Source organism: Nematostella vectensis, chromosome 13, assembly GCF_932526225.1.
Source record: "Nematostella vectensis chromosome 13, jaNemVect1.1, whole genome shotgun sequence".
In the NCBI taxonomy this organism is placed as follows: Eukaryota; Metazoa; Cnidaria; class Anthozoa; order Actiniaria; family Edwardsiidae; genus Nematostella; species Nematostella vectensis.
The window spans coordinates 10,097,617-10,115,738 of NC_064046.1; the positions used below are offsets into that span (position 1 = coordinate 10,097,617).

At 37.2% G+C, this 18,122-nt stretch overlaps 2 protein-coding genes across 8 annotated transcripts in view; both read right to left on the reverse strand.

Annotated features, from left to right (window-relative positions):
- Positions 1-13,782, reverse strand: part of LOC5513821 — a 31,816-nt gene extending 18,034 nt beyond the window's left edge. Inside the window, exons 1-8 of one of the 6 annotated variants that reach the window (XM_032383346.2) lie at positions 13,641-13,782; positions 5,655-5,765; positions 4,169-4,435; positions 3,040-3,477; positions 2,151-2,327; positions 1,632-1,934; positions 1,203-1,481; positions 446-616 (exon numbers count right to left, since the gene is read on the reverse strand). In XM_032383346.2, the coding sequence (XP_032239237.2) occupies positions 446-616; positions 1,203-1,481; positions 1,632-1,934; positions 2,151-2,327; positions 3,040-3,477; positions 4,169-4,435; positions 5,655-5,709 (1,690 nt within the window). In that variant the 5' untranslated portion in view covers positions 5,710-5,765; positions 13,641-13,782. Of the gene's footprint in view, positions 1-445; positions 617-1,202; positions 1,482-1,631; positions 1,935-2,150; positions 2,328-3,039; positions 3,478-4,100; positions 4,136-4,168; positions 4,436-5,654; positions 5,766-5,897; positions 6,717-6,758; positions 6,915-8,341; positions 8,434-10,660; positions 10,816-13,640 lie in introns of those variants that run through there. The other 5 variants (XM_032383349.2, XM_048721024.1, XM_032383347.2 and 2 more) reach the window with 5 other exon arrangements.
- Positions 13,783-15,183: 1,401 nt separating this feature from the next.
- Positions 15,184-16,956, reverse strand: LOC5513824 (thyroxine 5-deiodinase). Of its 2 annotated transcripts, XM_048720892.1 has the most exons (3): positions 16,867-16,956; positions 16,131-16,756; positions 15,184-15,968 (listed from the first exon to the last, which is right to left on the reverse strand). In XM_048720892.1, the coding sequence occupies exons 2-3, from the start codon at positions 16,623-16,625 to the stop codon at positions 15,672-15,674; spliced, it is 792 nt and encodes a 263-aa protein (XP_048576849.1). In that variant the 5' UTR covers positions 16,626-16,756; positions 16,867-16,956; the 3' UTR covers positions 15,184-15,671. The 2 variants fall into 2 exon arrangements, with proteins under 2 accessions (XP_048576849.1, XP_001634053.3); XM_001634003.3 differs by lacking the exon at positions 16,867-16,956 and having other exon boundaries at positions 16,131-16,860.
- Between the last annotated feature and the right edge of the window lie 1,166 nt (positions 16,957-18,122).

Below are 18,122 nucleotides of genomic sequence, written 5' to 3' on the forward strand. Positions count from 1 at the left end.
GCGCCTTTTAGAGACACGTCTGAGTATTTGGTTGAGTACTGGTTGAAAATTTAGGTTTCGTTCCTATTTTCTAACACAATGCTATTTTTTGGTGAAGATGAAGATTAAGGTATTGCTGAAAGCCGCATCGTCACCAGTTTACTTCCGGGGGGGCCAAAGGAAACCTCAACCGACAAGAGACAAAATTATCTATAAGAATCCGCGCTATTTAACAGGCCATCCGCTCTAAATGTTCAGTCACATCCTCAAAGAAACTTTGAGGACACACTCTGCTTTGACAATTTTGAAATCTTTTTCGCGTTTTCCGTTAAAATGAGCATAAACATAACCATAAAATAAACATAATCGACCGGAAGAAAACTGGTGAAAATGCGACTTTAAGAGATCCTTCAAGATGAGCAGAAGTGCCAAACAGGAGAAAAAGAAACCATCACTCTAACCATACCTTCACATGGCTTGTAACAGAGTTTGAAGTCATTTAGGTTATTCCCTCCATGCCAACTCCAATAAATACTCTCAACTCCATTGATGAGTTTCCTTTTGCGCACTTGTTTCGCATGTAGCCCACAGGCCTCACATTCTCCCCATGGCCCCCACATTGTGTATATGCTGTCCTCTAAAAAATAATTAGAACAAATGAAAATTACTTCCTTCCCAGTGAGAAAGAGAAGCCTGCGTAACGGCTCAAGGGAGAGGGACGGCGGGAGAGGAGGCGAGAAAAGAAAAAGCGAGCGACGCTATGCAGGCTAAGAAAGAGTGACTGCTTGACCCTATATTGTATGACCCATCTACCCCCCACCTCAATACTGTTTAAAACCTGAAAAAGTGTGCTGGCATTCGAGTTCCAACATGGGATTACATAGCCATGAGACAAGAGGGTTGAAAAATGGGCCAGAAAGGTGGCTTGTTGTGTAATATCGAATTACCTCGAGCAGCCAAAGCTCGGTTTCCCTTGGATCTTTATGCGTTTCCAATCATTTTTTATTTCAATTCCATTCTTTTCCCTTAATCATATTTAACCTAACTTTAATCGATTATCAATCTCATTTTTGCCGTTTATTTATTTATTTATCTGAGTTTTTATCACGCATTGGATGACGATTCTTTGTTTAATTATGATAAGACTGTTCTAATCGACCTAATTGTTTTCCTTTAGGATTCGTTCAGGCTTTTAATGTTCATTACGAAGCACTTTTACTAACCTGTTTGACAGCTGTATCTAAACCTGATATACTTGACAACATCAGGACAGTTGGTGGCTTTCAGTGCATCTGCATTCACTCGGTCAATATTACACTCATAGTTATTGCAGTAATGGTTTGTCTTTAAGACTTGCTTGCTGCAGTTTCTTGGATTTTTTATTTCTGGACATATTGACTGAGAATCACGGCCATAGAATATTTCGTCGTGAAGAATAAGTCGTTTCTCATCAGGACATTTTATCTTAGCATTGTCTTCGTCACAGAAAGCTCTCTCCACCACTGCCATAAACAGATTTAAGAGTCTAAGTTTAAATATTGTAAAAAGCTGCAATTAGCCAGAGGGCTTCATTCTTTTTTGTGCAGACAGTTTGAATTAAAAAGTTACATTCATTAGTTTAAATGCAGGGTTAATTTCCCTTAAACACCTACCTGGGCTACACTTGTACTGGATATTCAGGTACTTGTGAAACCCAGGACATGCATCTCTGAACGTCGCAATACTTGCAACAAGGCTGCAGTTTTGTTGCATCTCACAACGCTCCCATGCAATGACATTGTTATATGTCTCTATTTCACTCGTTGTACAGTTTTCTATCACTGGGCCAAAATCAGAACTGCTATTGCAGACAGCACTAGATTTGCTACCAAAGAAGATAGAGTCGAGATTTATGAAGGAACCAGGCGGACAGATTAAATCCATTGACTGATTCTGACAAACTGTGTTGTTAAGACCTACAAAAAAAAGTGATGGATAAGCTTAGGGTATATGAGCTGGTAGCAACAGTAACGGCATTTACACCAGTTGACCAGACTACTGGCACGTCTTTCTTAATTCTTCTTGCGAACCTTGGCGCAGGTTCAGATTATTTAAACAACAAAATAATAAATCATAAATAAAAAAGGACAGTGAGGCCACATTTGAAACCTAAGCCCTCTTCTTCTTTTCACCTTGACAAGGTTTTGTACATGGCTGGCTTTTTGTTTGGGATTGTTTGCCGGTGCAGTCAGCTCCCTCGTTCACTTCTGTAGGGTTTAAACATCGTCGACGACGAGTCAGATAGTGAAGCACGCCACAGGAATTCGGACAAGTGCTCCAGGCTGCCCACTCGCTAAATCCACTGTCTCCTACAATAAACAAACGCGTGGGTTTAGTCCCTTTTCCACATATCGATCACCCTAAAATGTGCAATCTCCGGAATTCTCAATCAAATATTAAAATTGAACTAGAAACGTCATTTAGAAAAAATCCAAACTGCTGTAAATTACAAATTAAAAAATGATACATAAGCCTTTCGCATACGATTGACATTAGGCATTTTCCATGTTTGATACAATAATTCTTGTAATTAAAAAATCATTCGGGTCATCATGTTTACCCGCCATTTTTGAATAGGGCACCAGGCAGCACAGGATACCCAGAGAAACAGAAATTTCCTAAACAAAGATTTCTGCCTGATGCGGGAGATTCATAAAAAGACAAATACTAACAATCCCCCCTCTCCCCTAACGGCGTTGAAGGTGAGTGCTTTCAGCATTTAGTATTTGCAATAGGTACAGTAATGGTAAAATATCATTTCAACGCAACATTTCTTTCAGAAATATTTTAAATTGCGATCAAATCAATCATTTTATCATATTTTCCACATTCTTGCAGTTCGTTGATAACATTAGATTAATAAGAGCTCAAGGCTGAATTAAGAATAAAGCACCCTACTTCTAGAAAGTGCGCACTCCTGACCCAAAAAGCTATAAGTATCCAGAGACGGGCATAAGAATAACCATTGACGATAGCTGCATTGTGAGCATTAGCTAGCGATTAACTGTTTGCTTTTCTTACTTGGCTGACAGCTCGCCTTGAGTCGAACCATCCTCTTGGCCACTTTTCCGGCATATGGATTTTCAAGTAATGAAGTGTTGAACAAACAAGTCTTTTTCTCATGACAAGGGTTTGAAAAGTAGTAGATAGGCACATTTGGTAGAGGCACAGTGAAGTTCAGGGCATCTATCTCACTTTCCGTGGCATTAGTTGTCACATTAACAGTGTTGTTGTACCCAATTGTCTGGTTGTTCAATGTGCTGTTGCTGCTTGTCACATTTGCATTTCCTGTTTGATTGATAGCTGTTGCGTTACTTCCTGTCATGTTGGTCTGACTGGGCTGCGTGACATTTTCAACAGTAAAACCTTCCCAATGAATAACATGGAAGACAATGAGATCATCAGTTCCGTTGCAACTAAAGTTGTAAGCTTCTTTCTCTTGTAGTAATAAGCTGGTCACTGAAATGAAATGATATGAGAACGTCTATTTTACAGTATTCAGGATGAAAAGCAAACAATTTAAGAATATGTTTTAACGCTTAAAATTAACGCTTTAAATTCCATGTGAGTTTATCGGAGTAAATATGGATATAAAAAAAACTTCCTTGCAAAACACTTCCATTGATTAAATCACATTGCCTTCAAGGAGATACTAAATACCAAAACCCACTAGACTTTTTGCCTTAGAGTTAGCAAAACAACAGAATTAATTTTATCAAATATATAATACATGAAGCCCTGGAACAGTGCTGAAAGATTCCTACTCCAGATATGAAAACAAATATATAGATGTCAAAACTCCCTGTGGGGGGATGTTGTTTCTATCCCCCTCATGGGGATGCTCATCGTACTTTTTGGGGTCAAAATCGGGCCTCAGGCTTTTAGGGGGTATCTGAGAGAAAATAGGCTTTTCTATAAGAAATAGAATCCTTGAGCACCCTTATCAATCTAACCCTGAAACCCCCCCACCCACCCACCCAGTCACCCCTCCCCCCCTTACCCACCTCACCTCACTGTTTTTGCTATGCCAACTTATTGTGAAGCCATTGTTCCCTCCCCCACCCGCCTTCAAATCTACTCACTGTTTTGGCAATGCCAACTCATTGTGAAGCCATATGTTCCACCCCCACCCGCCTTCAAATCTACTCACTGTTTTGGCAATGCCAACTCATTGTGAAGCCATATGTTCCATTTCCACAAGGATTTACATGTGAGTACACGGCTTTGCTTAGTGGTAATGAGCAGTAGAGCTTCCCTTGACATTGAAGCCGTGCATCTGAAAGGACTGGTTCAGTGGGACAGCTACCGTTTGGGCATGAAACTTGGCAGGTATAAAACGCATCATCTATGTAAAGCAACGCTGTTTCGCCACAGTCTATCTGTTGGACATCTGTATCTTTGACAGTTATTTCATAACCTGAAAATGATACGTCCGAAAACTAGTATAAATTATAATAAGTACATAACAATATGAAAGCTATTTAAAGCCTTCTCTAAATCTCCTCTCGATATTTATGCAGAAGAGGCGAGAACAAACAAATTTCGATGATGATATTTGGGAGAAATGTCTATGAATAAAAGAAATCGAGACGATGCCAAAAAGCCTATTAGATATGTAAAGTCCAAAAAACATTTGTAACTTTTTTATTTCTACCTTAGACGTCATTTTTTTTTATGTGACATTCCAGATGCGAATGCGTGAGAATGAACCAATTCGATTGGTCAATGCCATTTACATTAGGAACGTCACATGAAAAGAACGGCGTTTGTCCTTGGCCGTATTGACGTTAGCAACGCGAGGCTCGAAAAATTTAAGGGTGTATTTTGAACACAATTCGATTATGCATTCATTACACCGAGGAGGAAGGGAAGATTTTTACTCAAGACACCTTAAAAATTTCAGAGCCCCCCTTTCTATGTAAACATTTTTTTCGGTGCCCTCCTTATAGAACCCCAATTTTTTTTTTCCTTTTTCCCTTAGAGGACCTTTTTTTCGGGCTCCCCCCCCCCCCCCCCCCCTTTTTGGTGGTTAAAAATTTTTCGGAGCCCGCTCTCTCGGTGTATTTAATGAACACTCACTTAGAACATATCACACAAACATACCTCAACATTTTGCTCAGCCTCGGCATGTTCTTAGCATGTTCTTAGCATGTTCTTAAAATTTGTTCTTAAAATCTCAGGCTGGACGTTTCATAAAAAAGGTTCTTATAAAAAAAGAGTGTATTAGTGAAATACACCTGTGTATCTCATATACGGTAACCAGCAATATGAACTAATCTATCGGTGTCATTACTCGAGATATCACGGGTAACATAGATGGCTAAATTCAAGTTTCTGAGATACATATGATCGCTTAGGGAGGCCTTTTTCTAAGTAAAATGCCTAATTAAGTGATTACTATGGGTAATCACTTGTTAATTAAATGCTAAGTAATGTCGATTACGGCAAATTGGTTCTCATTATGCAAGATTATTTGAAATAAAGCGTACATTAGAGTTATAGTTCGCGTTGAATCAAGAGTATATCTCGAAGAGTTTGGGGAGCTCATAACTATGTTGTGGGAGGAGTTCACATCTTTTATGGAATTTTAAGTACACTAGCGTTTTCTGATATTTCAGCTTGTAATCTTTACTTACCAGCCGCACATGAAATAATAAATAAGCACACAATCAGCGCTTGATTCTTAGCCATTGCTTCTTAAATCACCATCGGGCTCCCACAATCGTTCCTTCAGAACTAGTTGATATCTGTGTGAGATAATTAACAAAGTTAATCAACATTTAAGAATTATTGCGTTTTTTGGACAATTAAGATAAACGGCTTTTAATGCATTTGGCATATGATATTAATTGGTTATTAAAGTGATCCATTTTGCTCACCTTTATTTCCGGCAAACTTAAGTTCTCACCACAAACATATCTCACGCGTAGTTAGATCACACCGTATATATGTGCTTTGTTAACATTGACGTAGATGTTATGATGTTAATAAAGCTTTACGATTAGGTTTCCTTGAGACAACAAAACCCAACATAAAGTACGTAACCAACCGACCAACTGAATAGCCGAACGAGGCTGACAAACATGCCAAAAAAAGAACGAGAGACAAATCGTTTGAACTTAAACGACGGAACTATTACGAACGTAAGCACGATTGATAAACTTAGAGAAAAACAGCAGCTGCAACTAAATCAACACATTACAACGAGAGCTACCAATATTAGAAATAAAACAACAAGCGATAAAAAACAAGACTTTAAAGAGCTAGCCGCTTTTATCAAAATAGCGGAAAAGGAAAAGAAGAGAAACCATACAGAGATCATAATGCTGGAGATTAATGCGTTCGTAAACTTCCCCTGCGTCGGCTCTTTTAAACCCATCTAGGCCCGCTTTATTTGTATATCACGGTATTGAATCGCAAAAGGGAAGGCATTAGCAGAAATCTATATCAACTCTATAGCAAAATGTAAATCGATATTGAACCTCGAAACGGTATATCAAAATGGCTCCATCTCTAATCAACTAAGTGATTAGACGTACTTAAATCTTTTGTTCGCGTATCCGTTTCATCTTTTTTTATACATGTAGTTTCATGGTGGTTTCATTTGATTTTTAAATTATTTCTATCCAACCATACGCAAGCTATGTGCATTTTGATTTCAACCTTTTTTTAAGAAGGGAACTTGCATCGTTTCTACAATGGCATGATCGTTAAAAACACAGTTGACTGGAAAGTGGTACCTTAATTTCAGATGTCCTCAGATGACTTCAAATTATCTCGTAGGGATATCTATCTTGTGAAAAAGATATGATATTTCTTTATGACATTTCCAAAAACAGAAAGCCTACGCTTTGCATTTGTTGACCCTCATTTGGCATTTGATGAATAAAAAACGTCAAGAAAAATGTCGACTATCTTCACCTGACAACTAACTAAAACAATTAGCGCCATGGCGATCATTTGACTAGTTGTATCACTAGTTCATATTAAATAACGGGTATGCTCTTTGCTTTCTTGTGAAGATTCTTGACATATTTTTTTTTTTACATCAATCGGTTGACATCTAAGATGATGTATTCGTATTGTTAATTTGTGTTTATGTGGTGTTACAACACGTAGATTTTAAACAAATGACAGTAATGAAGTATGCTATTCATCTAAAATTTTGTGAATCTTCCACGGTGTCTTACGTCCTGTCTCAATCGAGAGACTTTGGGCAATCTTGCTCCACAGTACTAGAGAAAGGCAACTACGGTTGTTTTCATTAGGAAAAGACCGAGGATGGAGGGGTCCGGGGTGCCTACGCCTGCTCTCAATTATGATAACATTAATGACAATCTGTTACTGGGATCATTTATAAGATTACATTTTTTTTTTTTTTTGCAATATCCGTAGAGAAACAATACATTTCCTGTAAATGTCTCTATCCAAATCCAGAGGGATTTTTTTTTACAAAAAAACATGTCCGTATTTCAACATAGAATTTTACTGCCTCGTACCCATCCGCTTGCTAGCGTGACCGGACTAAGCGCGCAGGACTAGCGTGACCGGACTAAGCGCGCAGGACTAGCGTGACCGGACTAAGAGCGCAGGGGTGCTTCTCCCGTTGGCGTTGACCCTTCCCTTGGTCCTATGCGCCAGGGTTAAACATTCCCATTCACTGCGCTTGTTAGTCGAATTGCTTTCCGCGGTAGTTATATTTTTCAATTGTTTTTACTGACTTGAGACGCTTGGGTACTTGTGGGTGGGTATTTGTGTGCCTTTTTCTCGTATACACTTTAAAACTATCGAAAACGTGGTGTTAAGCCATCTTACACGAGGCATTTTTTTTGCAACTTGCAATGCGATAATGATATGATGAATAAAACGAATTGCAAGCTGCAGAACCATGATACACAGGGGAATTTTTTTGGCTTTTTTGCAACATGAAACTCAACGCAAAATGTAGCATGGAAGTTTTAAAAAGGAGATGTTACGCGCGTAATTTTCTTGCAACCCGCAACGCAACAAAAATTGCCTCGCTTAACATGGCAATTAGTTTAAAGCTGGTGTCCTTGGAGTGGGGCTTCGCTGTAATTTTGACCAGTTGACTATCACGTCTAAAAAAATGATCCTTTAGAAACCCGTAAACTACTTTGGGGCTGTTTCGTCGTTTAGAACCAACTAAGGATTACTTAAAAAATATATTCGTACCTATCATTTAATTATTCAGATATATATACTTCGTAATTTTTGTACTGTTGTGTTAAAGAGAGATAACGGAGAGCATGCAAGCGTATTTACAACTTGACACTGATCACCAATGTAATAAATCTTGTCATACCTTACTTTATCCTTAAAAGATATGAAGCATTGAGTAGTCAAAAGGAGAGTCAACTGTGGAGTGGCTCCACTCGACTGTTCTCACAATGACATTGTCGTGAAGATGTGTGCAAATCTAGTACACATTCTATATAAACAATAGAAGCCATTGTAACTCAAGGAGCTCACAGGTTATGAATAGGCTTGGTGGGAGTTTTAACATACTAAACAGATGTTTTACTTTAAAAAACTGAAAATTGTACTAAAGAGACGGGGAATTCTATTCGCATATAAATAATGCGGTGTATTGTGGAGCCGAATGTGAATATTTGAGAAATTTTGATATAAAGAAGTAGAAAAAAAGACGAATATCAACCCATGTTTTATATGTTAGTCTAGTAAAGATCTATGTTTTCCAAGTCAGTGACTGGGGTGGGTTGGGGTGGCTAGCTGGTTGGTCTGGCGCCACTGGTCATCGATTTGTTTTATTCATTTATTCATTATTCATATATATATATATATATATATCAATCCTGCATATAGCGAAGTCTTTGCCCACTTTAGCCAAAATGTCCCTATAATAAGGCCAATACTAGGACCAGGCGCGTACCAAGGATTGGCCGAGGGGGACGGGGAGACGCAGTCATAGGTATCACATGGAAAAAGCATAACATTTCAAGATTCCTTAAAAAAAAGGACTCACTTTTTGGCCGCCAAATAGAGGGGTTCGCGCGCACCCTGCCCACCCTCTATGTACACGCCTGGGGACAGTGGACTAGAAATATTTACACCAAACCGTCGCTGTTGTTGCCCAGCTTTTTAAAGTAGATATAAATATATAATTGAGATGTATAAGTAGAACTTTTATCATATCCTTGAGCTAGAAACTCATCGCTTACCATGATGACAACTAACTGTACCATAAAAACGGTTTATCGATATTGTTTGAAATAATGGCGTTTGCTGTTAAGTTTTGTCGTTTACTATTCTCTGCCAATCACGTTTTATGCATTATACCAATCATATTTTGTCCTTTCGTTGTCCTTTCGTTGACATAGGCGACCTGAACTAATTTTCACTTACGGGTAGTTTTCACGTCACTAGATTATCTTTAAATCCCAAATGAACACATTAAATTGTTGTATTTAGGTAACTAATCTCTACGAGAAATGTCGAGCCAGAGTAAGCATTTCTTGAAAATTCTAATTCTCTATCTACTTCAGTATTAATTTTTTTTGTAAAATTAAAAAGGAACTGTAATCCTAAATCAATAATAATAATGATAAGTTCAAACTTCGTTTTCGCTCCTATAATTCATCTGAATTCATCTGACTTTTAATTTATTTTATCAAATTTTAATTTATTTTATTTTAATTGGCTTATATAAATACCTTCGAAATTAAAGAAAATTATCAAATGAAACTTTGAAAATTGATCATTTTGATCAATTTGTTTTGTGGCAAGATGTTTTGTCAATGATTTTAGAAACAAGTTGTCTCTGTTTATTTATCTGTGAATTGTTTCGTTGGATGTATTTTGGCAAAGTGCATAAGTCACTGTGTAACAGCCATTACGGTGCGCAAACAAAACCTGTTTTTAATATCACTAAACCGACATGCATGCAGCCCGTAAACTGAGAAAAATAGGATTGAATTGAAATTAAAGCGAATTGAAATATCGCTTAGGGATATATGATAATTTGTTAGTTTCTTTCGCTTGCTTGTTTATAAATACGTAATAAACTGATAATTGGAGATGAAGGGGTTTTTAGCACCATCTTGTTTCGGTAATCACCTTTCATTTCATGGTGCCCTCTCTGGTCTTCTTTAAGATAAACAAATAATATATTGATTCTGCAGCTTTTCATCTGTAAACGGGCAGTCTTTAAAAACTTAAATCCAAACCGCAAAATTAGGCGATTGTTTGGTTAATTTATCTTCTCTTTAAAAAGTGAAAATATTTTTTTCGATATTGCGTTTTTAACAAAAAGGTCCGATCCGCTTATTTCTTAATAACCGCATCGTTTGATTAATGTCAAGTAGGATTTAGATCATCCTCTTATACTGTAAAGGCTGAAAAAACCCACAAAAGTCAAATAATATAAAAAGCCCTTAAAACACTGCTAGTAAGTGCGGTTGTTCTCACAGGTAAGCTGCTAAATGTGTCAGTTTCCAAAGATAGCATTAGAAACACGAATCTCATTTTTGGAGAATTGGAAGAGAAATAGACAGAAGTGCAAGTGCACTAATATATGACTAGTAACATGAATCAACAGATTAAGTTATTCTATCATATTCCATAGAAACATCAAGCGCTTGAATGAGCTTTGAAAAGGTCTTACCTTGATCTCTCTGGTTCTTCTTGCGAAAGATATAGAGCTAAAACTGCGTCCGCTTTATGACCCTCTAGAGACAGACACACTATTCCACTCGACTTATTCTAAATACACTTACACTGAAGCTAGGGAACAATAGGGCAATTATAGTTTTGTGTGTGTTCTAAAGTACCGACGAAGGTGGTGCTGTTAAGAAAGCTCGCAGGTAACAGACTCGGTACGGTTTCTTAGTAACACCACTTGACAGTCTTATAATGTTAAATCACCTGTTGGGGAGTTTTGCTGATGTTCACTTAGGATCAAAAAGTCATTAGGCAATATCAAACAGAAGGATGGTTAGCATTATACGTACAATATTATGTTTTGTATTTTTACTTTTCCATTTCCCGTTAGGAAATAAGCGTACAACCGCGAGAAACATGATAAACTTAAAACGTTAATGGCCAGATTTCTTTTCATGATGGAGGCCAGCAAAACATTTATTTCAATGGCTGGGAAAATGGCGTTTTTTTCTTTAAAAAAAAATGCAATTTTTTTAATAATAATTAGAATGATGATGATCCGATAAGATGATGATGATGGTGATGGTGATGGAGGTGGTGGTGGTGGTGGTGATAATTATATGATAATAATAATAATCTAAAAGTGGAAAACGAGAAAATTTCGATAATCAGGGTTATTTGAATAATCACAAATGCAAACCTTTTTGCAAAAGGTGGTTTATCAAAATATCAAAATCATTCATCGTTATAATTATCATCAAATTCAATTCTCGCTTATGCTCTTTTAAGATATTGCAACGATCTCAAATCAAACAGATATTAAAGACTTGTTGACAATTACTTATTTTCTGTCGTTTTACGCGACCATATTAAGGTAAAAGTCGTTTTTGTAGGAAGAGATCTCAAGTGAGCAGCCAAGTATACTTGTATACTGTAATCAAGAGTCTCTGAAATTCGCATTGCGCCGAAAATAGAGAGAAAAAACCTGTCTATAAAAAACCTGTCTATAAAATTCGCATAAATTTCATTATTTGTTGTTGTTACGTCGCTTGTTGTTCCCTAAATCTGGTAGATAAATTTGTGGATTGCTAACTCACTTCATTTCCATTCCAAAAATTATCTTTCCCACGGAGTAAAAGTCGCGTTGAATACAATTTTAAAAGAATTCATTTTAGAAAAATTCAGACCAATCATAGCGAGGGATATCATTTCCACTAAAAAACATGACAAATGGATTATTTATACCAGATGAAAACCTTATTGTTTTTAGAATAGTAAATATGACTCAAACCACGAGCTCCAAAGCTCTCGTCGTCAATAGGTTATGCCTAGTGCACACTAGCAACATAGCAACATAACGACATGGGCGCGCCATTTTTCTCTTATGTCGTTATGTCCATGTCGTTATGTCGAAGATAAGAGTGCGCGCGCCCATGTCGTTATGTCGCTAGTGTGCACCAGGCATTACCGGAGCTTTAATATATGTTATCCTCGGGGAATGGTCGGGGAATTCGAAAAAAGAAACTAAAAATACATGCAAACCAAAAATGTCTATCCTAAAATATCCCAGAAGCAAAACTTACGGGTTTAAGTATCCATCCATTTTACAACAAAGTCTCGAAAGACAAATTGTTAAAGTGTTTTGTTTAGAAGTCGGAGGAAAAGAAAGCGTAGGTCTGTAACGTCTCTTTCTCTTTCTGAATAAAAAAAGTCTATTTTCTCTCAGATACCCCCTAAGAAATACCTGAGGCCCGATTTTGACCCCTAACAAATATGACGAGTATCCCTATCAGGTCGACATGGGAAGAAAGCTCCAACTCGTCGCCAATATCGAATAAGGAGTTCCGGATCCGTTATTATCCCAGCGCTATTGCCGATGTCAGTTATATTGTTAGCCTGGTTTCATTGTAAACCTCGCTTATCAGCTCACCTTACGTTTGTCATATGCGCCTTTGCGGTAGGTTTGACAGGAAATGGGACCTCGGCCAAAACTCTCCCAAGCTCTGTTTTATGTTATGTTATATTTTATGACTAAATTTTTAGTTTTAAAGCATTAAAGTTATCTAAAATGATTGTAAAATACATAATGCCCGCAATGCACCATCTCAGGGGAATATACTCAACAATTTTAAGGAAATAACAAATAAAATCAAATAAATGCTATATATTTTCTTGTCTTTGGTTGTAGTTCGGTAGTACATGGATGGTTTAAATATTTCTCGTTGATTTTGGTTGCTGCATCCCTTTGTTGATGTAAATGTTGTTGTTGTTTTTTCTGGGGTGGGGGACATTTCGTTAGCGATGCTCAGCTATTCAAAGTACAGTTGTATTTTATTATCTGAACGAACCGACCAAGTTTTCCATAATATTTTTTTCGTTTAAACTTTTGACAAAATAATTAGCGCATGGCATGATTAATATTCACTCGCTATATCGCCTTCGTAAATGAAGACTTGTCAACGCTAATAAAGTGAGCAAAAAGTAATAAAACTGCAAATAGATTAAAGTCAAAGCTAACAGTAAAAACACTGAAATAATAACACATTTATCGGATTAACTTTAAAAAAAAACTGCCATCTTCTCCACTAAAATAGGAGTATTTATACACTAACATTCTTGAATTGATTCATTTTTTAGTATATCATTTATGTCAAATGGTTGAGTATACTGGGCCAACTAACGTTTGATAAAGCTATAGAAAAAATGCTTAACTTCAAAAGAAAATCATTATTTTGTTTACAATAAAATGATCTATTCTCTTGATAACGTATTTGGTGTGCACCCTTTGACTTCTGAATAAGTAAAATGAGTGTGCATCAGTTTATCGCCGTTTTAATAAAGAACACCTTTCACGTTTCATGTCGCGTGTCAAGACCAGAATAATTCATTTTAGAACGGAAATCAATACTTATCTACAACGCCTTTAGTGATTCGACTAGTGATTTTGATACATTTAATAATGTCATACGACAAGAGATGCTCACCTTTACTTCCATTCTTCATGTCCTCCCATAAATTATGAACTACTGTACGCCTCGCTGACGGCCCTTCGGCAACACACTGTAATTTATGTCTGTGAGATATCTAATAACTGTTTCTTCCTACCTTATCAACAATTTTCTAAGACAATGTCTGGCAGGAGTATCTTAAGGGGAACTATGACAGTGTATGCATTATTTTTATTTTTCTTAGGGGTGATTGGCGAATATTTTGCTAATTTGTTTTTCTAAACAACCACCCGCATTTCCGATGGGGAGCAATTTTACAAAAGGACGTCCTTATTATGTTTATGATGATTCAGTTAAAGACTACTGAAAAGCCCAGCGTGCAATAAAATGCAATACTTCTCTCTACGCACACGCTGGAGACGAACGCAAAACATTTAGACTCAAAACCGCAAACAGCACAGGTTGAACGGACCTTTCTACCTAAAGCCCTCTCGTGTCTATTAGGAGCGGCCGTATGAAACGGGTATGAAACGAAACTCAAAAAGTCAATTTTCTAGAAAAATCATAATTGGTTATGTTAAACCCAAGAACAGTAGCGAGAAAACAATAAAGAGAAAGAAAACAATTTAGTTATCGTCATCAAACAGTCGGTCACTGAGGGACTATGAGGACAACTTTGTGTGACTTTAAATATTGGTATAACATTTTGGAAAGTATATACTATTTTACTATTATATGTTATTATATACTATTTATTTGATTTGCTTTGCGGCTCTTTGAGGTTCGTCACATGCTTGTGTAATGTGAGAACTAACCATTAGACGTCAAATCCATTTTACTGCCTCCCGTGGGTGGTCTCTGTTTTCAATGTTTGTTTTCAACTCATTAATAATCAACAACTGAATCCTTCTTTTGAAAGTAACAAACCTCTGTTACTCTCATTGGTCGCTTATAAAACGTCGCATTCTTTTAAGCAACCATCTCCAATAGAACCACAATTTTTCTTTTGTTTCCTTTCCCGAGGCGGTCGCCTACGAGGGCTTTGAATGTATCTATGATTTTGGTTTTAACGCAAAATATAGTTAAATTTGATTAAAGGGGGACTACCTTGTAAAAGCTTGAAAAGGGTTTATTGTAGTCGTCCTACCATTTCTCAGTCTTCTGCGCAGCCGTTCTTTGTCAGTCTTTGGGAGGGATTTGAGACTAAGATGAAGAGACTGTATCACCGCTTTATTTAACAACAGCGTCGATTTGTTATTACATTAAGCGTTAGTGTTACATTAAGCGGCGAATTTTGTTATATTAAGCGTTAGTGTTACATTAAGCGGCGAATTTTGTTACATTAAGCGTTAGTGTTACATTAAGCGGCGAATTTTGTTACATTAAGCGTTAGTGTTACATTAAGCGGCGAATTTTGTTACATTAAGCGTTAGTGTTACATTAAGCGGTGATACAGAGACTACCTATCTCTATTTACATTAAATTTTTCTATATATAACCACAAAAATGGTAAATAAAATAAACAAAAAAAAAACATGACGAGAGGGGAGGGAATGGGGGGAGAAAGGATTCAAATGGAAAAGTGACGCCTTTTGTTTTAATGGCGATTTTGTTTATTACTATATCACATGCGATTAAAAATATGGCATAGCGGCAAGCGAAAAACGTGAAAACAATAAATAATTTATTGATTTAGTGAATCTGACTATTTCAATTTGAAAAAATAGCCATTAAAACCGCTCCATTGTTTATGTTCAAAGATTAAAAATATCTTCAAAACGTTTCTGTGTTCAAAGATTAAAAATATATGCAAAACGTTTTTATCGTATTTCAATAGATGTTCCAAGAAGTCTTTTTTCGGACAAAAAACTGTAGTCTTCTATATTTTAAGCCTGTTTGCGCTTTGTATACTTGTATACATACAGTCAACAATTCATTTCTGAAAACGTCATTCAAATAGTTCCCCGTTCTTTCTGAGATCCTTTGTGATCACGTGCATTCTGAATACAGCAGTATCACGTCACTAGCCGCAACCCACACAAAAGCTCGATTCTCATTGGATTCTCATCATAGTGAACTTTTGTTGACGCTGATTGGCTTATTTTTACTGGACTCGCACCAGTCTTCAAGCCACTGACGAACTTCGCTGATCCGATAGGACATGGGGCCTGGGCCACCCTCATAGCCAACAACACCGTCTAGTACCACATGTAATCGAGTAGGCGTGGCTCCGTAAGCGATACTTGATGCATTCAACAAACTGTCAATCAAAATCTTGCATCCGGGGTTCACGGCGCCCGCAAGCAGCTTCGCCGCTACACAACGGTCGATGTTCGATTTGTGGCTCGGTATAGGTGTGTCGTTCTATAAAAACAAGAACAAAATTTTAGTTTACAGCTTGGGATAAATAAAGGTACATGGCATGAGTTTTTTTTTATCTTCAATACAAGCAAGGGGGTCGTAACAAAGGGGGACGTAACAAGGGGGAAGTAACAAACTGGGAACGCAAAGGGGGACGTAACTTACCTGGAATGCCCAGCCATCTGAAGGATGTGCTTCTTCGATATACACAACTAAAAAGTCAGCTACACTTGAATATTTTTCCACAAGTGTCCGAAATTCGGACAGGTATGCTCGGAATATTGGACACGAGTAGCTTCCGAAATTGAGGACGAGAGGTCGACCTTCCTTGGCGTGGTCAAGTAGCCTCGAAGTTGCCATGTGATTGTTGTTATTCTCGTCGGATTCAAGTACTGGTGTGCTAACTGCCTTGGAACCCAAGCGGATTTTCCTGTGATTGTCAACTTGCATACAGTACCATATAGTCTGCAACATCTCGGCTGAGAATAGCGTGTCCCATATTAAATCGCCTGACAAACAGGTACCAACACATTTGTTGAAAGCTGTTATGATGTAGGGCTTTAAACAGGGTACTAGTTTCAGCCATCGTCCTATCGTGAATACGAGAAGAAGGCAGGAGTACATAAAGACCTCCATAATGGGCATGCACCGCTGATACATGGTGTCTAGCTTGTTCAACTCTTTCCTTCCTTTTTCTGTTATTCTGGTGTTGATCTCGGCCTTTAGCTCGTTATAGTCGCACGAAGACCGAGCTTGATTATCGCGTGTAGAGAACTTGTTGATTGGAAATCCTGGTCACAAAACATGTATTTGATAGGCTTAGAACAAAAAGAGGCAAATAGCCAGAACTAATTCTATATTAACCTCCTTAGGCCAAGCCAAAAAACTTCTGCATTCTCACCAATTAGCTACCACCTCATGTATCCTTTGGCCAGGAAGTTCAACTCAGCTAACTGGATTACCTGCCCCCACAAAAACATTTCCTGGACGTTTTTGTGAAGGTACATAAACCGTTTCCTGACCAACCTATAGGCGGTCCCTTTGAGGTCAACCGAAACAAGAATGTCATTCATTCCATTGTCATGATCATTGTAAGTAATTACCTAACTTCACATATCAGGCAATCTGGAATCGTTATCTACGACGTAATAGTTAGACTATCAGATAATCCAAGTTCACAGGTGGCGTTTTATGACGTATTTACCCAGAGAGACGTGTTAAACGAGTAAAATGATTATCTTTTACTCGGTATAAAATATTCCGTGCTACTGGTTTAATGTCTTGGACTTAACAGCGCTGTCATGTAAACATTACTGGGACCTAATCACATTAAGACCATCCCCAGGGATTTTTAGCACTTCAGCCGTTATACCACAAAATACCACATTGGTGACTTGGATGCTAAGATTAGATCAAGCGACTCGAGTGTATGATATTAAAACAAGGTTTCGAGTGTTTATAACCTCTTTTTGTTTTAGAACCTCTAATTTTTTGTTTTAGGAGCGTTTTAATTTTGAAAATGTTCTTAAAGATCCTTAAATGTCAGTGTATCTAAAATATAAAACGCAATAAATCATATATAAAAAAAAGTTCATTTAAAAGTAAAGTGCAAAGAAAGACCTCTATCGTGAATTATCGTCTAATCCTCTTCTAGTAATCTTCTAAACCAGCCATTTTTATAACCCAGAAAAGTATTACAATAAATCGCCAACGCTTAAAAACGACTCAAAATATAATTCATAAGTAGAATTGGCTATCGGAGATGGAAGTTTGTTTTTGTCAGAGTAAAAACAATTTCGTTTTTTTAAATTAAAGCTTGTGATGGAAGAATAATTTTAAGAGACAATATAGTGTCAATAATACCTTTTCCACAATAAAAAAATGTATAACTCTTTGCATGTTTTGTATTTGACAAGACAACGAACGGACAAGTGTAAATTTTAAAGTTGAATATCTAAGTTAGGCTCCCAGGCTAAAAAGTATAACGCTAGCAAAACGATGTTTGTTTGAAAGATAAAACGTTTTTTAACAAATGCAGATAATACTGATTGTCGGTTATTAACCGCCAAAAAACCTCACGGAATACTATACCAACTGCGTCTAATTGTAATGACAGACCGAATACCCAAGAGACAACGATTCCGGTAGGAGAGGTAG

Coding starts and splice junctions, on each gene's coding strand:
- LOC5513824 (XM_048720892.1), bottom strand. CDS start 16,625: ATGTATCAGCGGTGCATGCCCATTATGGAGGTCTTTATGTACTCCTGC. Junction 15,969..16,130: donor CAGATGGCTGGGCATTCCAG/GTAAGTTACGTC, acceptor TTGTTTTTATAG/AACGACACACCTATACCGAG.